The 27,096-nt window shown below is 38.0% G+C and overlaps 1 protein-coding gene across 2 annotated transcripts in view; it reads left to right on the top strand.

Moving 5' to 3' along the window:
• The window catches only part of COBL (cordon-bleu WH2 repeat protein), a 155,629-nt gene that overhangs the window by 110,970 nt on the left and 17,563 nt on the right, over nucleotides 1-27,096 (top strand). For both annotated transcript variants that reach the window (XM_053957926.1, XM_053957917.1), the window contains one exon: nucleotides 18,422-18,734. In XM_053957926.1, coding sequence (XP_053813901.1) covers nucleotides 18,422-18,734 — 313 coding nt within the window. The remainder of the gene's footprint in view (nucleotides 1-18,421; nucleotides 18,735-27,096) is intronic.

Raw genomic sequence — 27,096 nt, 5'->3', positions numbered from 1 at the left:
ACTTATGCTTTCATCCTGGTGCTTAATATGAGTAATTCTATCTTGATGCTGGAGACATGCTGTGGAAATCGAGGTGTGTGTTCTATTTCTGTAACAAAAGACACAAACGCTGTTTGCTCAAGATACATCTAGTTCTACAAATCTCCTTTTTGCTCTTGTCCTAGGAATAGTCAGTGAGTTCTAATTAAAATATCATCTATAGGTCCGTACTTAGCAAAAACTTCTTTGTGCTAAAGGAAGTTCTTCATGAGAATGGTCCATAAGACATGTATTTTTAATAATCCTGAGCTACAAACATAGGCTTTATGAGTTGTAATATAATGGTGCACACACCCAGGACTATTGTGACCTCACATGTACTTTGAATGTACTGTGCTTTAAGACATTCATGTTATTTAAATGAGTGACTTGCAATACATAACTCTAATTTAAATGATGAAAAATTATTGTTTTACCCTCAAGCAAATAATCATGTTAATCTTGACTCCTTTCCAGGTAGGCAAAATGGAGAATAAGAAAGCAAAGCATTCCTACAGATAATATGAAATATGACTAAAATGGGGTTTGACCATTTTTAATACAAATATAACATGTAGTTAGTACATTTTAAATTATTCTTTAGAAAGTATACTTAGTACCCTAAGGGTCCTCTAATAAAAGTCAAGTGGATTTGAACTCTCTAAGCTGCCAGGTACTTTGTAATACCTTCTTAAGACAAGACAATGGTTTAATTGTAAGTCTTCTCTCAAAAAGAACCAAGAAAAACAAGTATGTGTTCACAATGTGACGATTAAGAACCTAATTTACCCATTCTCATTACTCTATTTGCATCCTATTTGTAACTCCACAGTTACATGGCCCATGGAGTTCAAACTAGTGTAAAAATAATGAAGTGGTGAAACAGTGTTTTATATTGAGTACAAAGTACTGTGTATCGTCAAAGCAGTTCTTTCCGTTTACACCATTTTCACTGAAAGGTGGCACAAGTTTTCAACAAAATCACATTTTTAATGAAAAATCTCCTTGCTTTGAAAGGATACAGCTGTGGCCCCTCTCTACATAGCTGGCATGTTTCCTACAAATAGCAGTCTCTTTCTAGGTAGCCTCCTCAGGCTCTTAAAAGTTGTAGGTGAAATCTCAAAAACTTCATTATTTACACTTAATTTACTTTTTCTTTAATTAAAATGCAAATTTTACCTCTAAAATATGTTCAGGAGAATTAACAGTTTTTGTAAAGTTCCTAGGTTCAACATTTTAAAGACCAGCTTAAGCTAACAAGCTCTGCTTTTCAGGATTTAAGAAGGATCGTTGCTTATGTTCACTCATATTTACTTATTATGATTTCATAAGTTACAGATACATAGATATACTATTAAACAGAATTTGCAAAAAAAATATAGAAGAAAGATTTCTGTGTCTTTACAAGAAATCATCCTAGTTACAAGAAATTATACTATGACATTAGCATAGTTTGAAACCCCCCAGTACTGTACACGGTGTCAGAAAAAACTTTCAGTGATACTCATGAAATCAAAATCTGTTGAGTGAAGTTGCAGAGATACTCTGTCTCAGAACTGTTAATGCATAATACCATGTGTGCCTGGAGGGGTTTAAGCAAAGCATGATTACAGGACCAGGAACTCACTGGAAGTTTGGTTCCTGAGCACCAGCTCAGCCCTGAGGTATTGTTGGGGAATTCCTCTTTGTTCCAAGCTTCAGCTCAGGATCTGTAAGAGCTTCTCAACTCCGCTTCTGAAAGAGAATGGGTTTTTCTGTCATTTTCAGTAACAGGAAGGACTATCAGTTTAGGTCTCTTTGATGGAGTCATAGGTCAGCAGTGATATGAAAGGACATTGGCTTGGTTTTGCTCCTTTTATTTTAACCTTAGAGACATTGGAAGTGTAGTGAGAATGACATGGAAAAGTTAATAACAAATTCACCACTATAATAAATTTTTCACCAAAATGCTGTTACCAGAGTTAGTAAGAAACACATTTAATAGACTCAGGATTTATCTGCACTACCAAACAACCTTGTTGAAATACTGTCCTTCATGTTAAAATATCTGGGGTGAAAATCAAATAAGCAATCAAAAAAAAAAAAAGGGAAAATATCATTGAGCCCTTTCTGGAGAACAAATAAATGCCTAGATAACTTATAAATCAAAACAAATTCCTGTCTTACAACTCCAATGTCAGTGATATTCAGTGCTCTTAGGGAATAAGGACAGATGTATAATTCATGATTAAACCTATTCTGATGAATGTTCTCAACTCATACGAAATCCAGTGAATTAGAAACAGATTAAGCTTCGTGGTGCACAAGATTTTAACTGAATTCTTTTTGTACGTTGGCCACCAGAGGGAGCCGGTGTTGTCTCAGATTCAAAGTAGGAGAGCAAGAAAAAACACTAAAAGTGAATTTTAACCTGATAGATTCCAGACTTACACAAAGTTTTTAAGTTTTTCCTTTTTGGAGTAGTTTGTTGGAGTTTTTTTTTCCTGCAAGTAAAAAAAAAATTTGTTTCTAGATTATTTTTAAATCATTTTCATCACAAATAAAAAATGAAGATAAAATTATATTTTCAGGTGATGCCACTGTGATGGTGTCTTGGAGATGCAAGCTCAAATTTCTGTTTTAAGCTTTCTCAAAGTATGGTGGCATATTTGGTTGGCTGTTATATTGCATAGATATTGCCTCTGTATCTATAGCAGCTGTGTCCAAAGTGTGATAATTAGTGCATATGGTTGGTATATGTGCTTAAAACATGCCTAAGTGCATAGGAGTCGGTCAGGTTTAGTGCCAGTACAGATAGACTGTTCTGCTAGGGGGATCTTATCAGCTTCAGTCTTAGAATTTTAAAGTCATGACCAGATCAGTTTAGTATCCATCTTCTCTCACAGACAAATTACTTAATTACCAGCAATTCAGTCACTTAGAGACTAAAATCTCTGATTTTCAAAACATCCTTAAATATCTTTTCGACATGTAATACTTTCAGGTTTTTTCCTGACAGTTGGAATCTTTGAGGATCAAAATGAATGTTGTCTTTCTCACTGGGGAGATGGATTTTTTTTTTCCTCTTCTATTGAGAAGGTTGTAGAATAATACGAAACTTTGAACTCATTCCATTTTTATCTTCAGAAAATGTGCAGGTAAAATATGGAGAAAAATATTCTAAATATATTAATGGAAAAAGGAAATATTTCTCTTCTTGTTTTTTTTTTGAACTGGAATTATTTAAAGCTGTCTGTGGTATCTAGATTGCGCCAGTAAGTGCCAAGGGGAAATGATTGGCAGAGAAATCATCCGGTTCCAACTGTATGATGAGTTGCAAAGATTTATGATGCATTTGTTTATTAAACATATGACCGTCCAATCTATCATATGCCCATCATCTGTCCCTTTGTTCTGCTTTTTTAAAGTAAACTCTGTGGTCATGATTCTCATACACTCATTATTTATGTGTACAGCCAGTTTAAGCCCTCTTTATTGTTCTGTCACAGTATAAAAGTGCCTCTTTTTGAAAGCTGGGCTCTGTGTGTTTATGTATGACAGCAGTTCTGTCTTCTGAGCTTGGCTCCAAGTCACTACCATGACTCTCAGTATATATTTAGTACATGAAGTAGGCACCATTTAGCGTTCCATACAAAAATACATGTTATTTTAGAAGACAGAATGGAACTTATTCCATCCCTCGAAAATTACAGCCATGTTGTTTTCTGATGTCATTGTAAAACTATGGACTCCCCCCTCAAGGTCAGTGAAACAAAATTTCTGTCTCTGTTTTCACTTCTTGTTCATAGGTTTCTGCTATAGCAGCTCTGTGGCTAGAGAAGTCCACTGTTAAAATTCATAAGAAGTTGACAAAACAAAAAGTGACATAATTAATTCATTGTTTATCTAGAAGAGCTTACAGGTAATAAATGCTGATTTTTGCTGAGGTGGCTATGTGGAGAGGTGATCTTGTATATTTCCCTGCAAGAATCCTCTGCTTTATTCCTTTTTATTGCATATTCTTTTGTAGTGCTCTGGCACCATTTTGTAGTGGTAAATGACTGTTGAAAGCATCAAGTCCAAAGAAAGAAAGAATGACTGTAGAAGCTGGCAACATACTGAACAGGTATCAACTACTGAGTCCTTTATATTCCTTGAACGTACCTTGAACATGAAAGATTTTTTTTTTTTTCTGTTCACTTCTAATAAGAAAATAATACATTTGGGTCACCAGATCTTCTTCATTTTCTCATGCCTTGAGAAAATTCTAAGGAAGGAGACTGAGTCTTGGGTCCAAACACTGGTTGGAAAGTGGGGCTAATTTCATATTCCCTTACGTTTCCCTACACTGTGCTGCCTGCCTGTATTGGAAATAAGAGTTGTGATTTTGCAGACTTTGAGCCAGAAGTCACTCTGACTGTTAAGGGAGCACAATCACTTTGAATCAAAGAAAATATTTTCTGGTTACATTAGTATGGGACTGGACCCCCGTGCATCAAATAGTCTTTCTAGACATATTTCCTGGTATTTAGATTTTTAACTGCTTACTTACCTATTTCATGTAGTGTGGAATAAACCTGAGCTTCCCTTCTCCCATCCTGTCAAGACATTTCTCTTGTTAATTCCCTTGCAGACCAGCTTTGCAGTCCAAGTGGTCTGTGGATAAACTGTGAATGTTTCTTCCAAGTGAAACCAAATTCCCTGTTGTCCTCTTCCTTCATCAAAAGAAGAGCAGTTTTAACTACTGGAGCTCTACCTTTAATAACTGAGGGGCATCTTAGGCATACTCTGCTGCCCTAGAATGGTGGAATGTGAGGAAGTTGTCACAGCCATACACACAGAACAATTTACACTTCATCAGTAACAAGTGGGGCTAAACATCTGTGTTCAACCAACTACGTGCATGTGGTACAAGTGTGTGTGTGAGAACTTTGATCCTGGGTGTGAATTTGAAGTTATGCCAGGTTTACACATAGGCTATGGGCCAAATAAAACTGGAAGGGTGGTGCTTTAAGTGGCATATATAGTGCAAGTTCCTACTGATTCAAATGCAGGCAATGCTCATGGAGCTGCAGTAAACAAACTGTTGAAATTTTTTCTCTGTTCCAGGTAGGTGATGATTCTAACACCAAAGTGCTTATCCATCCTCAGAGATGCTCATACTCAGCTTTTCCTATTACCACTTCTAAGTCAGAAAACACTGACTAAAATGCCTGCCTACTTTCTTCTAAGAAATTGAGAATTCTGGCCATGCACATTTACTTCTGGGTTTTCAGGCATGAGGGAGTAAAGGCTGAGAGCAGAGACAGCTTCTCTTTTGTCAGCTCCTTTTGTGGATTCCATAATTGTGGTTCCTGGCATGGATAAAATAATTACTTTCTACTTTCTAACCTACAACTATAAGCAAAGGCTGGGTGTAATGGAGGACAAAGACATAAAACAAAAGAAGATGGAAAGACCACGAAAGGAGGACTATGATGGACAAATACAATTTTTTCTTTTAAGACTATAGTGATTAAAAGGTGAAAATAAAATTGCTAAATATATGGTGCCCTCCCATAAATAGCAAAAGACTGGTAGGGGATTATCTGCTTACTTATTAGAGCAAACAAAAAAACTAATTTTTCTACTTTTCAAGCATCTAATAAAAATCATTATTGTTTTCTGATTTTTGAAACATGTAGGTAAGTATTTTTCTCTTCCATGTTTTTTTTTTTCTCAATTTTTTCATTTGACAAAAAGGTACAGTTTGTAAAAGCATAAAACTTAATGAGGAAATAGTTTCAACGTTTTTTTCTAAACTATGTGGAAACATGCAAGAGATCTATTTTTAAGGTGTATCTGTGGATGAAACAGTCAAGATTTGAATGAATATACTTCTTAAAGCATAAGAAGTATGACAAATTATATGAGAATTATAAAGACTGTAAGAAAAAATAATTAGTGGCTTTAAGTTCAAGATAAGAGCCTTGTTTACTTAACTTTTACTTGTAAGAGATGGACCATTTTGGAAGGTAAACAAACTCTTACAGCCTTGTTCTCCAGAAAGCCTTACAGTGGACTGCCAAGGACTGTAGAAGGGCCACCCTATAGAACTTCCTGGTGGTGTTGGAAGTAGATGACACTTTGGGGACTACTGGGTGAATGCATTGGTATCTTGGTTTTGTTCTGAAACCCTTTTTGGGTACTCCCAGCCTCAGATGTGCTAAATCAATGCTTAGGAGTGACACAATTATTTTTATGCCACAATTCTCCCCAAAAATAAGAAACATTTTTTTTTCTTCCCAGAAGAGATCATATTTCAATTAAATACAATGTGTGTGAATATTTTATTGATTACTTACAGTTTAAAACTGTATTTTTTACTTCTAAAACCCTTCTCTGCTTGCCTTCAGAGAATTAGAACAATATGCTGATTAACTGTCCAGTCAGTTACAGAAACTTAGAGGTTTAAGTGTCCAAATTTTCCAAATGAAAACATTTAGGTAAAAAAAAAAGGCACACATATACTGTAATTTGCTTGTTTGCTCCACTCCCTTGTGGACATGCCCAGCTTCCTCTGTACCTGGCAGCTTTCCTGTTCTGTATTCATCATGCTAATCAATGGGATTCAGATGTTCCCAAAATAAAATAATTTGTCTTCAGTCTGCTCTTACAAAGGACACAGACTGTACTAGAAAGTCTTTTCTTCACTTCCAGAGTACATTAGATACATACCACTGTTCATAATACAAGGCTTTGGCAATGTATCGTTTGCTTTCTTTCACACAAAAAATCCTTGCACAGGGAAACTCCTTGTGTTTTTTTCCACACGCTTAAATTAGTGTCTGTGAGAAAATTAGCAGGATGATAGTAATTGAGACAGAAGTCTTTAAATTTTCATGCTGTAATGAGAAGAATAATAACAAACCACCAGCTTGATTCTGTGCTGGTTTGAGAGGGGCTGCTCCAAGGTGAGTGGAAAGTTTTATAATACCATGCTGAAATTATGACCAACCAGGAGAATTAATGTAATGTTGGAGCATTACTGTACAAACTGTACTGTACAAAGTGCAACAGTGGCCACCTGCTAAAAAAAGTTTCAAACACACTTCTTGGGTAATGGCTTTAGGAAAAAAATTACCTCGTTCTATGGAGTTTAAAAGAGAAGGTGCCTTTTTTTTTTTAATAGTCTTTGATTTTTTTTTTTAATTAGGGGTAAGAACAGGAAAGAGAAAAGATAAAAATGAATAAAAAGGGGAAAAATAGATGGATTTTAAAATCCCAGGACCTTGAGGGTCTTGATTTTCAAATCCAGAAAGATTTGAGAATTTCTCCTTTCTTTTTTTCTTCTTTGTTTTCTTATTTTCTTCCCCAAGACAACATCAAGTAATTCCTTAAGCATTTCTTTTGAACTTCTGTATTAATGACTGAGTTCTCTGATATCTGAACCCCATCACACTTCAGGCTGAATTTTTGCTATTGTTCACAGCATCCTTCTCTCAGTATCTCTGGCAGATAATAGAAAATAAGCTTTTACGCATATATGAGGAAAGTTTCTGCGCTCTGTCCTTCTACCTCTTTATTAAACTTTTGTAACTAAACTTCGGGTTCTTATCCTTCCTGACTCATTCAGGAGAAGCTGGTAGCCAGTTTAAAAGTTACTGGAGGGTTTCATAGACAAGCTTAAAACCTAGAATTGCGTGACCTTCTCAGCATAATTTGAGGAGGAACTGACACTGAAAAGAAACAAACTCAAAGGCATTTCCAAATTTCCCCCTTTTATGCTGATCCTATTTAAGCCCATTAAGTCAGGTGAGAAATTCCCCAAACTAGCTTGCCTATTTTGAGCGTATGATCATTGCAAACCTTCAAATTCTAGAAATGGCCCTGCTCCAGCAAAGCACTTAAGCATGCTTAATCAGGTACCCCATTATACAGCATGCACATTATTATTGAATGAACTGTGTAAATGAAAGCCTTAAAATGCTTCACATGAATAAAAATGCAGACAAATTTTCCCTGTGGGGATTCATCCCATGCAGGAGATACCTGCAGCTTTGCATTTTAATCAGTGAATGGTCTGATCCTGCTGCTGTTGAAGTCAGGGGCAGAACCTAACTTCTGCAGTGGAAGCAGGATTTGATACTAACAGCAGGTAATATGAAAGGGGAAATTTTTTTCCAAGTGGGTGTTCAGATGATGACCCATTTCTTGCATCAGGCTGTTGTTCACCAGAGATGGCACTGACATTAACGTTTTACTATCCACAAATCAGTACAAAGCGTAACATCGTGTTACTGCTCTTGCATGTTTGCATTTCTTCAAGTTAATAGGGAAAGAGAGCCCCAGGGCAAAGCATGATTGATGAGATAATTGACTTCACACAAGGACTATGGAAGAGCAGGCCCAATTCAGCACTGACTTAAGTATTTCTATCTCTGCTTATGTCTGAAATAATCTGATGTAGTCCCTCTGCTGCCAAAGAGGAATGGTGGCATGAGAGCACTGCTCTTCTGTGAGCACTTTGTTCTTTACTTGTCCAGTATTCCCCTTCTTACTAGGCTCCCAGGGAGAGCTTCAGTGTGCACTGCTGGAAAAGATAACTTCATGGATAGTGTATGGAGGTCATTGTATCAAGAACCATAAAGTGGCTTGGATTGGAAGGGACCTTAAAGATCATCTGTAGTTTGGCACTCCTGCGTGGACAGAGGTGTTAAATGGAATGGAATGTATTCCATTAGACCAGGTTGCTCAAAGCCTCATCAAACCTGACATTGAATGCTTCCAGGGATGGGGCATCCATAACTTCTCTGGACAACCTGTTGCAACATCAAAATGAAGAGTTTCTTTGCAATGTCTAATGTAAACCTACCCTCTTCCAGTTTAAAGTCATTTCCTCTTGTCCTATCACTACATGCCCTTGTGAAAAATCTCTCTCCATCTCTCTTGAAAGGCCCCTCTTCAAGGAGCTGAAACATGCTATGAGGTCTCCCCAGAACCTTCTCTGCGCCAGGCTGAACAAACCCAGATCTTTCAGCCTGTCTCCACTGGAGAGGTGCTCCAGCCCTCTGATCATCTTCATGGCCCTCCCCTGGACTCACAATACCCTCCCTGCATTTGATTCTTGTTGTATGCTGTGATTGCTTGGCTATGTCTGTGTCACTGAAAAAGAAGTCTGTCTCTTGCTATAATTCCACAGAACCAATTGCCCAGGTGATCCTCAGCAGCATGTGTGTGCCTGTTTCCTGCTAGTTTAGATCCAGGGGTGCCTGGAAGTGTTTTAGGTGGAGAGTGTGATTGGCATGCACTGTCCTGGCCTCACTGCTCTTGGTTTGCCCTCATCCCAGCACAGGAGTCTGGTCTTCAAAGGGCCTAGGAAACGTCCTTTGAAAATGGTACAATGCCCTTTCGCAGGGCATCACACAAGAATTTCAGGGAGATACTATGTGTACTCCAACCCTTGGTTTTCTTCCCTGCAAGAATAATTTTTTCTTTACTGGGCAGTTCCAGAAGGCAAACTGTTTTAGTGATAAGAAGTGTTCACGTACTCAAAGTAGTGTCTCACTAGGTTTATGCTTTTACTGACATAATTAGATGTCTTACAGAAGTACGATAGCAGAGTAATCCAGTGTGTATGTGCAGTAAAATGTGTTATAACTAAGAAAAGAAACATGCTCTTCTAGGTTAAAATATTTCTGGAAATAGAATTGCTGAAGTAAACCACCAGCCCAAGTTTACTGAAAAGCCTCTTGGAGGCAGAAGCACGTATTACACTGTGCAGGAGGTGCAAGGTCAGTTAATGTACATCAAAAGAGGTCAGAGTAGAGTTTTGTGCCTTTATACTATGGAGGTATATGAAAATGTTTTCATATCTAAATTTGGAGCTAGCTGTTGAAAATCTGTGTAGGTATTTACATTGTTGGCAGTTTGGCTGAAGCATGTTTTGGCCAATTAAATGGAGTAGTTTTATGCCATTTTAATTGTAAAATTTAATGGTGGTTTGTTCACAAAATTTTCTCAGGGCTCTGTCTGACTTCAGATTATAATAAAGTACTAGCCTATAAAAAGAGAAAGAGATGCAAGGGAAAATGATGGATGCACTGATGGGGGAACTGGAGGGTTCTGCAAGTGAAAAAATCCCATTTTGTTAATCATCACTCCAGCCTGTAGTTCACTATTAGCTTTTAGTATTAAGCAAAACTAGTATTTGTTGCCATTACTGCCAGTAAGTCTGTGTTGATAGGAAGGTTTTCTCTCAGTTGTGCAGCAGTTCCCAGTAGGAGTGCTTTTGTGCCCAAGACAATTACACTTTGTCCTAAAAATTAGAAGGCATCTGTTCAAAAATTTTTATTTGTATGTGTGTAATACCTAATGGTTTCAGTAATGGATTATTACAGATTGACCTGATTCTTTTTCACCCTTCCTAACTTTTAATCACTTTTGATTAGAAATAAATACACAACTGGGAGAAGAGTTCTGGAAAGAGCTCTTAAATCCCGCAAGGGTGCCTGTACATATGTGTATGTGTGCTTGGTTTAGGGTTGGGTTTTTGTGTCTCTTCTTTGCTGAAGAAGAGATGGCAGCCAGTTGCTGGGGAAGGAAAGGATAATTACAATGTGAAAGTGTTTTATGTTTTTCTCCTGTGGATGATGCTATAAATATAAAATTGCAGCAGAGATTTTATGGAATTGTTAACAAATTAAGGAAGATAATTAATTGATGCAGAGTACACAAGGGCAAAAAGCGAAGTTTAAAAAGAAAAGTTGGGCAAATGGCCTTTTTTCTGTGGTCTTAAAAATCACCTAATAAAACGTTGTTTTATTGCATAGGTACACTAATCATTTCTGGTTTTAATCATTACACTGCATATGCTTTTCAAGCAATTTTATAGAGTGTGTTCTCTAAGGTGGCTCATGAAAATCACCTTCACAGTCCATTTGTTTAGATGCTGCAGTGTGCTTGAGTGAAAGCTGACCACCTCTGAAAAGGATGCAGATTGCCCAGATTTATCACTTAAGACTAATAATTCCCTGCAAAATGGGGAGAGTAGGTTATTTCTTCACCAGGCTCATTACACTGGGTAGTCTCTGGTTTTAGATCTAGATTTTCCTGTCCTGCAAACACCCCCAAAGAGCCCTGTTATTTAACACAGCATGTCGCCAGTGTTACACATGGTGATTTATGAAAGTGCAAGTTCAAAGTTATCTATAATTGCTCTTAAATATACTTCTGTGTTATCTTCCTCCTCTAACCTACATTGTCTGCTTGTTTGTAGTCTTTTTGAACTGCACAGATTATGCACTCTACCCCTCTCCTCGCCTGAAGTAAGGGACCATCCAGAGCCCTGAAATCACCTTGTCAATCATTCTAGCTTGCTGTTAACCTCAAAAAATGAACACCAGGAACTGTTGTGAAGCTCTCCCCATCTTACTTCATTATGTATAAAAGGAAATTAACAACTCAATCTACTGCTTCATTTTCTAAAATCTGTCCTTCCCAAAGCCAAGTGACAATGTTCTCTGGTTAATCAAGGAAAGATCTACTTTGACACACGATCCTTTTTCTGTCAAAGAGCATTTTACTCTTTGTGTTGCTTTTATGACATCTGATCCCTTTGAATAAGGAAGGCTAGTTACTGGCTATGATGTAGAGTTGTCAGAGAGTCCAAACAAGGCTTTTATAAAAGCAAGGAGCTAGTGGGTTCAAGAGGGTGCAAAAATGGAGAGGATGAAAAGCAGTTCAGCAACAGCGCCAGCATTCTAGGTCAAATGGGCTTTGCAGGGGTCAGAGAGTCTTTTTCAGTCACCGAAGAAAGGACTGTGGGAAAGAAATAGGAATAATAAAGTCCAATATGTTGATTTTCCCCTGTCTGAAAATCTGTGCTGCATTAGTTCAGAAATTTTTCTTTGCCTGTTTGGCAGGTGGTAAAAATAAGGGTCTGAAATGGGAGAGGGTAGCAGACATTTACTTGCAGAGGTAGCTTCCTCTGAGACTTTCAAGAGCCAGCAGACATTTTAGGTATTGCTGTTTTGAGAGAATGACTTCAGGATCATTTTCAGTATATGTTTGAAAGGAAAAGCAAATATTAGTGCACAGCTCTTCACAGCTGCTTGGAAAAACAATGGAAGGACTGGAACACTCTTCACTTCTCATTCCCTGGCTTGATCCTATCTTGTATTGCCTTTGGTGTAGGAAACTCCATTGCCAAAAAAGCTTTTGTGAAAGTTACACTACTTTTCTGTTGTCTTATCAACTAACAACAGACAGTTAGACAAGTTTAACCCCAAGGGAAGTGCTTCACTACCTCAAATTCATAAGGCAGGTTAAATGAGTCCACATTGCATTTATTTTTCAACCATAGGAGAGTAGGCCTAGGTAGCTAAGTTAACTGTCATTAGTTTGGGATTGACTATGGAAATGCTGAAGATTCACAGGGTGTAACTAATGACACTCCATTTGTACCTTTCTGATGATATGTCTGGTGAGACATGTCCTTTGTGTCTTTTAATTTTTGTTATTGGCTAGCATATAAAGAATGGATTTATTTTTGTTTGCAGGGTTTGCAGTGAGAATGACTTCAATTAAAGAGCCTGTTGGAAAACATGAGTATGGGGCATAAGACTAGGAAGGAGACTGAAAATATCTCATTATGTGAGACTGGAAGTCGCATGCAGGGCTGTGTGAGTCAGCAATGTGCCCTTGCAGTGATGAAGCACTAACCACAGGCTGGGTTGCACTAGCAAGAGCACAGCCAGCAGATCACAGGAAATGATTATTCCCCTTTACTTGGCTACCATGAAGCCACATGTGAGTCCATTGTCCAAAAGTGAGTCCAGTTTTGAGTTCTGTGTAACAAGATACTGACACACCAGAGTGTGTCACAAAGCATCAAGGATGCACATTAAGGTGCTGAGGCAAGAGGGCTTGTTCAGCCCTCCCCTGTAGAAGGGAAGTGTAAGGAGATTTTGAATGCTGTCTTGCATCTAAAGGAAGAGGAAAGACTGAGACAGACTCTCCTCTGAGATTCACTGCAAAGAGATAAGACTGCAACAGTGACAAGTTGCAGCTAGAATTTTTTTTTAGGTTGACATTAAAATAATGTTCTTAAGTGGGAGAAGCATTAGATGCTGCCCAGGGAATGATTCATGATTTTTTCCAGAGAGGCTGTGGGTCTTCATGCTTGGAGATTTTCAAAGCTAAGCTGTTCAAGGCCCTGAGCTACTTTGTCAAAGCTGGAAGATAGCCTTGCTTTGAGAAGGACATTGAACTAGGTGACCTCCAGAGGTTCTTTCCAAATGAAACTGTTCTGTGATTCTGTGACCTAAATAAACTAAGCCGACATTAAGCTGCTCTACATCCTCATTTTGGAGGAGGGCTGGAGCTGCAGAGCATGGTACCTCAGCTCAATATTTCCCGGCCTCTTTTTGAGTTTCTGCAAGGCAGTTCCAGAAGCTGGGAGAGGAGTGCTTTGGAATTGATCCATTCCCACAATCCCCTTATACTATTGTTAAAGTATAACAGTGGTCATTTATTTTCTCTTTGTTTCTTTGAATCTTTTTAAAAAAGAAGAAAGTATGCATGCAGGCTCAAATATGCTAAAATTAAAATTTTAATTATGACAGAGAGAAGACCACCCATTCTGTCTACTGCTTTATCTGCTCATTGAGAGATCTTTAGCATCTATCTCTACATGCAGGTTTTTGATCCATGAAAAAAATGAGTAAAATGTAACAAGATCACATTGTACCTGTGTGAAAACCCTTAAGCTAATCCTGTGTTCTTCATTTTCATAATCTCTATAAATAATTGCCATAACAACTGTTATCTTTTCGTCTTTCTTCCATCAGCCTACTTCCAAGCATATGAAAAAAAATGCACGGTACTTTAATACTGGTCTTTTGTGATCGTCTCTACTTTTTTACTGCCAGGACAAATAATTAGAGCAGTGTCTCTTTCTCCTGATAGAAGTTTTAAGTACTGTCAGTGAAAAAATTATGTTATAATTTGGGGATCATTATAAGAATTAATATTCTTTAACATCATGAACTTTGTGGTAATTTTTTTAGAACTTCATTATAATAGACCACTTGGACTACAGCAAAGCAATTTTAGTCCATAAAAAGAAAGTTCTGTGGCAGTGGAACATATGATGAAAGAAATTGTAAAACAATTACCAACATGTTAGCAAGAGTTAGGTAAGTTAGAGAAACTCTGCATCTCTAAAATGCTTGTGAAGTTCAGGTGACTCATCATGTAAGAGTTGAATCAACTGTTACATTTTATGTCTGTCCTTATTGAATGTCATAACAAAACATCAGCAGTGCTGTAAAACCAGGTCACAACACTTCCTGAATAGTTAGGATTTACGCTCTGTGCCCATTGGACTCAGAAGGACTGATGACTTGGGCTTTGATGACTGATTTTGTAAGTCCAGATGGGATAGGCATCTTTTGAACACTTATGTCCAATTCTAATCTAATTCAATTTTGATGGTGGTTATTTTCATAGTAGTAATCAAAGTGAGTATTTTACCCATGGAAGTCTTCACATATTGAATGAAATCTTCATTTCTGAAAGTGCTGATTCGCATTTAAACCAGGTGAGGTTTATCTGTCTCCCCATCATTGGCATTCTGGATGAGTAATGTGTATATATATGCAATATCAAACTGCACGAGTGCAGATATGACTCCTCTAAACTCAAAGTTCAGTGTTTTCCTAATTACTTACAGGCTATTGAGATTAAGGCAACAAGATCTCTTTTGTGTTAAACAAGAAGCTCACATTCCTTACTCATGAGCTACTCGCCTCTTTCCCTCTTGGTGATCACGGGCAACATTTTTGCAAACAGACGTCCCAGTCCGTCCCCCTCTGCCAGAAAGCCTTTGTAACTTGTGGCTGACCTAATTGTGCAGTGGCAGCACTGCTGCTGCGAATCTGGGGAGATCCCTGGTACAGCACTCATGTGAGCTTAGCAGTGTCTGCAGCCTGAACCAGGATATAGGTAAGCAGCAATGCAAGGCTTTGAAGGACTCTCTCCAGTTTTGTGTGGGGGTGAGATGTCCCACAGAGATTTTAGAATAGCTTGGAGACCATGGACTGACTTCTACATGCTTCTCAGTACCACACCCCACCTGATGCCAGTGAATGAGGTTACTTTACTGAAAATTGTTATACATTTGAAAACTCAGCCTTCTGTATATAAATCTTTCAGTACTATGTTATCTGTGGCAGTTGTTATTTGTGCTTTCAATTCTGAAGTACTTGCTGAATACTGTTTCTTAACCTGCATATGTCTGCATGAGGTCCTGAGGATCAAAGCCTGAATTTGTCTTAGTGTTATGCAAGAGGAAAGAGAAGAAAATGTTGGGAATTTTTTCTTTATTTGACCAACAGAAAACCTCGGTAGTGCCATCCACACTGTATGAGTGTGGGGTAGAGAAAAGAAATGCAAAAATTGCAAGGCAGAATCACATCTAGTACTAAATGTTACGTTGTTCTCCTTGTAGAATTAGAAAGTTTTAAAAAGTATTTTCTATCTCCTGAAGACAAGACCACTCAGTAATGTTGAGGTAGGCTTTCTTCATGTCATGTGTCATTACCCAGTAATGCCCATCCCATCTTCAGTTTGCACCAGTGAAGACTTAATCAAGCATGTAGGACGAAGAATAGTTCTTACTTAATCCATCCAAGAATGGCTCAAATTTGAAACAGGGGTGTTTTAGTGCTGAAACAAGGTTGTTAACATGACACAGAACCATCACAGTCGTGTTTTATGTGTGTGCTTTCGTGTTCAGACAAGTAGTAGTGGCAATCAAAATGGTTTGTCTCAGCCAATAACTCTGTTCAGTGCCATGCATTAACTGTGTTAAAAATTTATGAATCTTCTTGGTGAAGATAAAAAATAGGGAAGCACTTTGTCAAACTGATAGGTTTGAAGAAAGGGGAACATTTTAGTTTTGCTTGAGCTTTGGGAATTTAATCATTGAGTAGAAAGATGTCTATTTGTATTTCTATGCTTCAGGATAAAACTGCTGTTGAATGAGGAGGTTCTTATTCTGGCCTGGATGATTCAGCTGCTAAGATCCAGACGTAACAGGGATCAATTTGCCCGTGAACTCTGATAATAAGAGATTAGTTTTCCTTCTATTTGTCAATATGTGGGGACAGTGAGCTGGAGGTGGGGATCCTGCAGCAGGGCAGAGAGAGACTTGAGTGTTGTTACTACTGCAGTAGGCAAGTAGGGCTTTGTGACCAAAAGGATCTAAATCCTTGAGCAGAAAGATGCAGGAAATAGTTGCAGGCGGGCAAGATGAGGATGACGAAATGCAAGAGACAGCAAGTGAGGAAAAGGCTGCCCCCCTCATGTCAGGATATGGGAGTAGGTACTTAGCTATAAATTGCTATGCCAGCTATAGGGTGGAGGTCATTTATGGCATCCATGTGACAATAGATTTGTCATGTATTACAGAGAGGTCTCTTTTCATCAAGGTGTATATACTGCATTGTGCATTACTTCAAAATCTTCCTGTGTGCTTTCATTCTTCAACCTCCACTTTATAAATTGATTTCTTTGTTATCCTACTTTGTCCTGGTTTTAACAAAGTATAACTTTTATTAATGTTTGTTACCGGGCTTTTTTTTTCTTTGTCTAAAAGCCAAGAAGCCATATACTCATACCTGTTTGTTCACAGTGAGTTTTTGTGGGGTTTTATTATTTGATGCTCAATGTCAAACTATTCTTATTTATCCTTCCTGTTGGTGTTTTGCTAACTGTAGTTCTATGGTTAGCATACTCAAATCCATTCAGTGGCACATACTTTGTTCCTGTAATTACCATTTTAAAATGGAATAATCTCGGAGACTATATCCAGAATCTAGAACTAATGTAACAGAAAATAAGGTCAAAGAAATCAAATAACATTGCTTCCAAAGTTGCAATAGTGTCTTTGGATCATCTTCCATCATTAATATCAATGCTTGACAGCACTTAAAAGTTTAATCATGATTTGTAACCCTCTGAATTTTATTGCTTCTACTGTCAGAAATCAATTTCGGTACTTAATGGCATCTTGTAACCTCAGTCAAGGAGAATGTTGGCTTGATTTTTATTCTGGTTTTACTCAAAGTTTCACTGCTAAGCTATAGTCTGACAAAATTATTTCTGTGACATTATTTGACAAAGTTGTTTTCCGTTCTCTGATTTGAACAAAACACTTTTGTGTATACAACAGAATTCAGAAGTATTTTTCTCAGTTGATCATTTTTATTGAGCTATAGCTTCATGTATTCCCCAAAAAGTTGTTAATTCCAAGCCTAAAATGCAGTGAAGTATATGTTTAATCTTCGTCACACTTGCAGACCTGGGACTTCTCATGTAATTAACTTCCACCACAAATGTCTGGAAGATCAGACCATAAACTGTTGTTTAATCTTCCTGTTGCTTACTGAGGCTCAAGAAGAGAATGGAGCACACTTGTAATTCCAAATTAAACATTTAGATTAGTCTTTATTGATTCCTTTTGATCAGGAGAAGTGTGTTTGAGCTTGATTCTCTTTCGTCACTCAGTAATTTCAGTTATGGAAATTATTGACCTGGTTGGGAGCTCTCCTTTAGTGGCATAATAGCAGGATGAAATTGAGTACATTTCTTAAGAGAAATTTGAATTGTGTTTTTTACCAGAAAACACAAAAATGGGTAGCTCACAGGAACCAAACTAAAACAGGGTACACAAAATTATACCGTGTCGAATCTCCTCTCAAAATTTGTAGCTTTTATTAGAATCAAACATGCAAAGGGCATATCCCTTGATCTTCTTTATAAATAACTAAACATTGGAAAAGTTTCTATTTTAATTATGGTACTGTCTACTTTTCTGTACACTTATCAGGAGATTTTGTATGCTTTGAAAAATAGAAAAATTGAATGGTGATAAAATCAGTGAAACCCACTGGGCCAGCAGTAGATCTAGTTTATCAATTAAGAGTCCTGACTGGGAAATGCTGCCCATTTTTACCTGTACATAGACTTCTTATTGGGAATGTTATCTGTTTGACATAGAATAGAAGAGAAATAATGAGATTATGTTGCCATAAGGAGTAACAGGAGTGATTTCTTGAAACATGCAATTTAAACTTCAGTGTAATTCCTCAAGAAACTGTCCCTGGAAAAATTGGGTCTTCAGAGAATTAAGGAAAATTATTTGCTTTGGAAGTTATAAGTCTCAAACCCCAGAGGACCAGCATAGCAAACCACATCGCTAAAAGCAAAGGACATAATTTTTGTCACTTTTCAAATCATCTTTATCTTATCTACAAATACTGAGCACCCTCCCTCACATTTCTAATGCATTTCATGTGGGTTTTTTCAATTATAAAGGGACAGCTCTCTGATTTATGTACTGATGACTTCCAGCTAACTTTCCTTGCTGTATTTCATTTAGAGAGCCTGCTGTCTACACATGATAATGTTTATGTAGTGGATGACACAGTTCTGGAGCTATCGGAGGTGGAAGAAACGGCATCAGAAAGCAGCTGCTTTGCATCAGAGGACACCACTGAGGACTCGGGTGTTGTGAGCTCCCCGTCGGACATTGTATCTCTGGATTCACAAAATGACAGTATGAAGTTGAGAGACATCAAGGTGTTCAATGGCTACATGGACCCAGCTGAGGCAGGTGCAGTGTGTGGCACAGAGACGGGCCCCGTGCAGAACGCTTACTGCAGCAGCGTGGGACCTGACAGTGCTCCACTGAGGTAAACATTTACTTGCCACCAGTGCTTGTCCTCCTGGTAGGGACTCATTTAAGAAAACCAACTTATACTTTCTTCTGCTCTTTCATAAACCAGTACCAATGCCAAGTGACTCCTCCCAGTGAAAAGCTCACTGCCAAATCCCCTCGAGCGACATACTTGTAGCAACAGGCAAAGGTCACTTTTTTGTTTGAACTTGTAGTTACATTTCTTGCAAAAGACCGCTGCCCTCCAGAGTTGATTTCTTCAAGGAATATGAAACAATTATGTTACAGTTTGGTTTATTTTGTACTTCTGATAGCACCTGAAGTTTTTAAAAAATGTTACCACATATTGATCCGGAAAAATGGCATGCAGGTCATATAATGGAAAATTCAAACCACTGGAAGCCAGGTGGAAAAGGACTGTATGCAGTAAACCTCGGACATTGGTTTTGAAATGTTTGAATATATTTATATATATATATTTATATATATATACATATACACATATATATATTTATATGTATATATATATATATATATATATATGCACCAAATGCTAACCTCCACTGGTGTTGTACTTTAGGGTGGGGGTCTTTTCAGCATATTTCCTTTTCTTTTCCCTTTTTTTCTTTTACCATAAACAAACATTTTTTCTGCAGTTTTTGCAAGAAAATACGAGAACCTGGAGTTTAACTAGAAACTGCCTTCAAGCACAAATGACTCTGACACTGTTTGTTTGCCAAAACTCACATAGTTGGTGGCAGGGCTGCAAAGGGAGCCCAAAATTTATAGGACTTTGCAAATACAAGCTAGCCAAATAGGAAGCTGTGTCTCCAGCAAGGAGGGTGGCCTGGTAACACTGACAGGGATCCGCTCTGTGTGATGCTGCAGAGTCATGGGACAGGGGCCAGAAATTCCTCTGAATTCTCAGTTGACACAAAGTCTGTGCTTTCTGGTCGCTCTCCATTCAGTTGCTAATCTGTACCCTCTTCATAAAAGCATGTATCATGACCTAGTTATTTCCAGCCACACATTTCTGAGTGAGAACTTCATCTTGGAACATGCAGTAGGTGATAACTTAGGGATAAATTAGACCAAAGTCAGTATTTAACCTACTGGAACGATCTTGGTGTTCTTCTTTATCAGTATCAATGGGGACAAGGTCAAGCCTCACTTAGATACTTGCTCCAGAATACATTTTTCTTGTGATTTTTCCTTTTGCAGTGTCTTAGGTCCTGTTCAGTTTCTATTGGAAGGATTAGATAGGCTGGTATAGTAACTGCAATTAACATTCCAGACCTGATCCAAAAAAGCAACCCATTAATTTCAGTAGGCTTAGATTGGTCCTTTTGAGGTAAATAGGCTATCCCAACTTTCTTCAAAATGCATGATCTAAAGTGGTTTGAAAAACACACATGCATGTTCAGTGGGGGAGGAGGAAGTTAGCATTTTGTTGACCAAAGACATCAAAGCAAAGCTCTGTAATAACAATACTAATCAGCTACAATTTGGGGGGAACTTTTTCTGTTTTTTAATCAAATAAAGGATTAACCACAGGCCATTGTGACATGCTCCCTCGTGAAAGTCAGTAATCCCTCCATCTTTCACCTCAGCTAAAGATACATATTCTGTCCATGACATTTAGATTTGCCCTTGCCCCACAAGCCCACATAATTTTTAATATTTGGAAAGAGTGCAGAGAGAAACTGTCCATCAGGACTTGGGTCCAGGAGTCTTGCTGAGCCAAAGGAGTGGAAGCTAGAAGGGTAGTGTGATGCACTGCCCATTGCAGTCAGGAAGGTGCTGAGAGGCCAGTGCTGCAGTGTCCTGTCTTGGCCCCCAGTTCAAGAGAGAGACTGGAAAACTGGAGAGGGTCCAGTGGAAAGCCACTGAGGGGGCTGAGGTACTGGAGCACACCGGGTATGAGGGGAATGGTTGCTCACAGTGGGAAAGCAATGTTGGTAAGGAGGGACCTGGTTGCAGACTTCCCCTAACAAAAGGGGGACTATCAGGGTTCTCAGGCATACAGTGTGGAAGAACAAGAAGCAACTGTCACCAGCTGCTCTAAAGGAAATAAAAATTAAATATGAGGGAATTCCCCAAAAGGGGAATGGTTAAGCAGTGGAAGAGGTTCCCCAGAGAAGCTGAGGAATCTCTATGTCTGGAGATTCTCAGAACTCAGACAGGGGAAGCCTTAGGCAGCCTGTTCTGGCTTTGAAGTTAGCCCTGCTTGGAGCAGGAGATTGGGCTAGGCTCCCAATTTTCTCTTTTTTTTCCATGATTTTATAATGCTAAATGTTCTGTATTTATCTAATATATCTGTAATTTAAAAACAGTTGTTTGGTACTGAAATAGCAGACAGTTGTTGTTGTTTGGGGCATGCAGTTATTTTTCATAAATACCTTTTATTTTTTCACTTCTGGGACAGCAAAATTGCTTCAGATCCGCTTAGGGATATAGCAAAAACTTAAAATTTGTGATGTGTTTTAATCTTATGTCAGCAACCACTCAGACTGAGACAACAGTGATGCTGAGAGCAATATCTTTTAAAATGTTATGCTCAGAATGTGCCAGTAATATTTGAAGGTAAATCAAATTCCACTCATAACCTATCTTTGTAAACAAAGCAGCTTTGAAAATTGTGCTCCTCTAAATCCTTTTGAGGTCAAGCTGCTAAGTTTTTAAAACCACTTCCTAAGTGTAGAGGAAAGGGAAAAAAGTATTTTTTAAAACTATTTGCATGAAAATCTTGTTCTAATCAGATATAAATCAATTCTTAGTACAATTTTGAGTACAGCCAAATTTGGAGAATATCAATTTCCATTTTCACTGTCAGAACAACTAGTAAAATGTGTTGGGAACTCAGAAATTCTACATAGCTCTTTGATGAATGGGCTACTTTCAAGACCAAACCAGCCTCTTGAATCCCCAGACAAGTCAAAATGCACTTTGTGTGAACAACCAATACCAAGCTATACAGAATTTTAAGTACATTTCATAAGCTACAAAATATAAAGGAAAATTTTACACGGAGTTTACTCATTCCTTTCTATCTTCTACTTTGTATGCTAGTGATATAAACTCAATTCTAAAAGGAAGATAAGAACAAAGAAATTGGAAGAATGTGTTGCTACTGTAATGTAGTAGGGGTTAGCAGCAGTGAGACTGAGTTCTCTTTGAGTCTGAGCTCTACTGAAGCCAGAAATTTATGACTAACTTGGCTAAGACTTGGGGAAAAAAGGTTAATAAGAATAATGGAAACATTTAGTTTGCCATTTTAAATTGTAAAGCTGACTAAAAATTGGGCTTTTCACCCAGTGAAATAAATTCCTAAGAATTAATAGTGCTATGTACTAAAATAGTTTTGTACTCTGTAGATTGTGAAAAGTACCCTTAAAGTGGAAGCAAATTATATTTGGAGTGTGAAGGGCTGTAAAAAAAGTCCAGACAGTATTTTGCCCATCCATTGTGAAGAACTGCAGTGAAGAGTAGAATCAAGTTCACCGCTTTTATAAAGGTTTGCTCCAAAGAGTTAACCTGTGCTCTAGGAGATCAAGAATATTTTGCTATGTTGCTTCCTTTAATTAGTTGTATGTTTTGCTTTAAATTAATTATTCTTAGGGTTTCTGGAGTTGTTTACTGGATGTTCTAGGTGGTCTCTGTGTGGCTGTAATGCCTGATAGCATTAGAATATCACAGCAGGGTCTTCATCTGCTGCTGAAGTTGAGGAAACTTGTGAGCATTTAAAGGTACAGTGTCTAACATAGAATATGTTTGTCTGCACATAGCAGGGTAAGATTGTGGCCAGGTCAGAAATTACACTGACCACGGGCTTTGCACAAACAAATATGACAGCACAGCAGAGCTCTAATCTACTTCAGTTCCCAGAGCACAGAAACTTCTAAAAGAAGGTACATGGATTCCAGGGTTTCCAAGCTGGGGTCTTTCCTCTATGGTTTTAATTTTCTGCTCATGGTAGCAACTTGCAAATGCACTCTTTTCTGTTTGGTTTGGTTTGGGGATTCTTGTTCAAGCAACCGTAATCTAAATACACATACTAGCAATTAGAATATCAAAACAAATGTCAAAACACTCTAGTCCTAGTCTTAGCTCTGCCTCTAACCTGTTAAACCATCTTGGTCTCTCTGCCTGTGAGATCCCCTTCTGACACTGACTGTTTTTTTACAGCAAAAACCATAACGCAGCTATCATATCTCACGATACATTTTACAGTGGCTGGTGGAGCAGATTCCAGACCTCAGCTGGAGGTGCCAAGGGCTAAACCCATATAAATAATTGACTACATGCAACGTTTGCCTGTGAATGTTTTAATATTAACTGCTGAGTCTGAACATTGTACTACATAGTTCTCTTTATTCATATCCTTTCTTACGGTTGATGTCTTTGTGTTATGTATCTGTTCACCAAATTTTAATATATAGTGTTAAATGAGTAACAAGAAAACCACAGAGAAGCTGAAATGTTGCTTATGTAGCAGTAAGTGCATCTCATGATCTCACAGTGTTGCAACCCTGTCCTCCCATACCCCCTCTTTTCCCATCCCATGTGTGGTGTCATCACGCAAGCTCCTAGGGGCAGGGATCAGACAATTTTACACGCCTATAAAGCATCATACACACCTACTGTCTGGAGCTTTATAAATAATTATACATTAAAAATTTTGTTAAAATATTATTAGGAATGCTAGGTCATGTGCTCAAAGTTAGGTAACTTCAATATTAAGGCTCTGTGTGTAATCTTAGATTCCCCCCTTTTAACGTCAATTCCCCCCCTTTTGTACAGTATGATAACATCTCTGGTTACAGGGATGGCACTCGATTTTATTTTCTTTCTAATTTTCAGTACTCAATTAAAAAGACAGATATACCACTGTTCGCTCAGTTCAAATTCTCTTCTGGAATTAATTAATTACTACTTAATTTCCTTTGGTTCTTTTTATGTTACTCATTGCATTGGTATTCAATGCTATGTAGACTTTAATTAATTTCTCTGCACAGTGCTCATGTGATATGAAGAAGTGGCATTTTCCTGTTTTAGGGAAGGAGAGCTGATGGGCAGAGAGTCAAGGCAGAGTAGTGAACAGATAGACCATGCCAGGACCACAGTTTTTTTCAGAAGGCTGAGTATTAAATAGAATTTCATGTATCAAAATGTAGCTCTCCTTTTCCTCCAAACTCTGTTTTTGGAAGACATTTAAATATTTTGGTTGAAATAAGATAATAGTATGATTATGGGCATTATATAAATTGTCATGTGGACTCTCATCTGACAGAGGTATGTAGTTTCTCAACTTTATAAGCAACTGAAATCAGTGTTTTAAAGAGGGTCACTCCTAAGAGTGGTTGCGCTGTCCTGTCTCACAGAAGGAAAAACACTTTAAAATACCAGACTTTTTTTTTTAATTCTGAAAATATTTTAAATGTATTGAAATGTTTAAGAAATAAAAGTATTTTAAAATATGAAGGGAACTTTGTAGTTATAAAGATATAAATAAATACAGGCTTCTGTGTGACAAAAAGACAAAATAACTTCTAAAAGTCTGAAAGGGATTTTCCCCTCCCTTGAGTGTCTGCTTCAGTAGCCATGAGAGGGGAATATTTTTTCACGTACAGCTAGTAGAGAACATAGGGTGGGGGTGGGGAAACCCTCCAGAGATCAGTTTGTGCTGTGGGTCTGGACAGAGATAATCCCATTTCCTCCCTTTCTCTTGGAAGAATTTGTTACCTTTGGCCTGGTCAGAGTAGCTGAAGCTGCTGGGAGGACAGTCCTCTTAGTTACCAACCTGAGAAGTACTTGCTGTTTGCTTCTGAACTGTTTGGGTTTTGAAGAGTTAGTTTAAAACAAAAGCTTGAAACAATAGAGGTGGGTGAACCTGTTCTGCTTAATTTTCAGTCCATTCACATTCAAATGTTACAGGGTTTTGTATTCCACTTGGGAAGGACAAGACAGAAGGAGAAGTCAGTAGCTGGACAGAATTCAGCGTGGAAGCTGGTCAGAAGAAATAAAAATAGTGAGTGGCAGAAGGCAGGAAGGAAAGAGAAAAACGGCAGTGAAAAATAACAGTGTATGTATGTATTATATATACACCTCTGTGCACAAACACATTCTGTATAATTACTTGTCACTTGTAACTGTCTCTGAGAAACAGGAGAAAGTTTAGTTCTGTTATTTCTCTATAGGATAGGTTTTTATTTTAAGTGGGTAGGCCTGTTTTACTTTTTTGAAAATAGTTTCAAGGGGTAGGAAAGTAGAGAAAGGGTTAAAGTAACAGGGAGAACCTCAGGGAAGAAAAAATATTTAATTAAGACCCAGATGTTTGACAGATTTGCACGCCTCTGCTTCTTACATAGTTTTCTTTCCTTATCTCTGGCTTTCCCTTTCCCCTTGTTCCAGAAAACTCTTCAAATTTGGAAACATTTGTGCACTTTTTTGCTGGCAGATCTTCATAGAGGAAAGATATGATGGATATTATGGTTAAGTAATAGATACTCACAGTCATTCTAGGGCAAGAATACTGATTAGCCTTTCTGTTAAACTTGTCCACTGGAAAAATACTGTATGCTTTGGAGCTGTAGAATATTTTAAATATTATAGAGCAGCTTGGGTTGCTAAAGGCCTGATGTTGGCTTACAGGAGAGGAAGGCTCTGGTCCTTTTCTGTTTCTATTTTTCTGTGTAAATCAAGAGAAGTTATTTGACTGTACCATCTTTTAACTTTCAATATTGCATTACACAGGTGATGTGACTGTATTAAGATCTAAATCATGCTAGTCCCCTTTCCTGACTTTTTCTGGCAATTCTGTCTGCCTATGGGCTTTCCTGTGGAGAAGCTGTTGCCAGAGGAGGGGGAGTGGGGATGCATCCAGCATTATAGCAACCACAAGCTGCTGCTTATGAAGCAGGACCCTGGAACTGACATATGTCAGGTACTCTGGAAGCTTAAATCACCCTGGTATGTAACAAGCTTAGAGATTTCTAGCATTAGAACAGAAAACGATACTATGCAAAAGCATATTCATTTGCTTTCTATTTAAATTCTTGACCAGTAACCATGGAGGAAAATTGTAAAAGGACCATAAATCCAACTGCTGTTGAAAAATTGCTTCGTTTTCCTCCTTGCCTTTATTATCAGGTTCTTATTGTTAATTGGGTGGCAGCATATCTGAAGACATTACTAGACCTGTGTATTACAGGATTGAAAACCAGTTAAATTCAATCTCTGATAACTTTTATTCAGCACAAAAATAAATGCAGTGTAAAGAGTTTTGTTTGATGTAGTCCCACAGAGCTAGAAACAGAACACAAACTAAAAATGGAAAGGAAGTGATGCCTGTACCTTGCTCTCAAAAATTCGTGCAGCCTTTTTTTTAATTGCTTATCTAAGAACATAAAAAAGAAGGTTATCTGGTATTCAACAGAATATGACCATGTGTTTTTTCCCTTTCCTAGTTGCCTGCCAATTTCAGAAATCTTACATCAAACACAAGTGATGACTTTGCTATCTAACCAGTCCTGAATTGTTCAGTCTACAACTTTTGAATTTTAACAGGCTTTGGTTAAAAATTAATTCTCAAGTTCACAAGAGGCAGTAGAAATGGAAAATATCACTGGTCAAGTCATGGCTTAGATGACTAGAAAGTCCAGCACTTATTCTGGCTGCTCTCCTGCTGCAGTTATATTACTTTCTTGAATAGAAATGAAAAAAAAAAAGCTACCTAGCCTAAGAAATGCGAAGAATGCAAAAATGGTCTCTAAGATTGTGGAAACCATTGGTTTATCCAGAAAACAGTTACCTCCACTTTTGAAGAATACTTTGCTGCATCACTCACAAAAATGAATATATAAAAACCCTGAGTTTACTTAATGCTGTCTTTCTGGCCTGATTGAATAGCAAGTTGTTTTCAAAAAGCTTCAGCCATACTTCCTACAACTTGAAATCCTTCAGCATCAGTCTCTTCTTTAACACCCACCTTGATATATACACAAAGTAGAAGCATTTCTCTTTGCAGCATTTGTGTAAGAGGTGAATATCATGGATTCATTTTAAAGAGGACAAATTTGGATACATAAAGATGGGTTAAAGTAATTCCCCAGTACCAGACTGGGACGGCTGTCTGAGCTGGGAGGGGAGGCTGAATGTTCCAAAGCCCAGTGTTTGGAACTGGAGTAACCATATCAGTTTTCCATGTAGGTCAGTCCCTCTTAGCTGCCCAAGGCTCATGTGAGAAGCTGAATGCACTCAATGTGCCTCACAGTTGTCACTACATCCCTGCATGTGCTACTGCACAGTATGCCTGTATGGATTTGATTCATTTGCAATGGCTCTGTCCTCCCACCCCACCTCGTAACAGGTTCACGGGA

This window comes from Vidua chalybeata, chromosome 1 (assembly GCF_026979565.1).
Source record: "Vidua chalybeata isolate OUT-0048 chromosome 1, bVidCha1 merged haplotype, whole genome shotgun sequence".
NCBI classification, from domain to species: Eukaryota; Metazoa; Chordata; class Aves; order Passeriformes; family Viduidae; genus Vidua; species Vidua chalybeata.
This window is presented reverse-complemented; position numbering and strand designations above follow the sequence as displayed.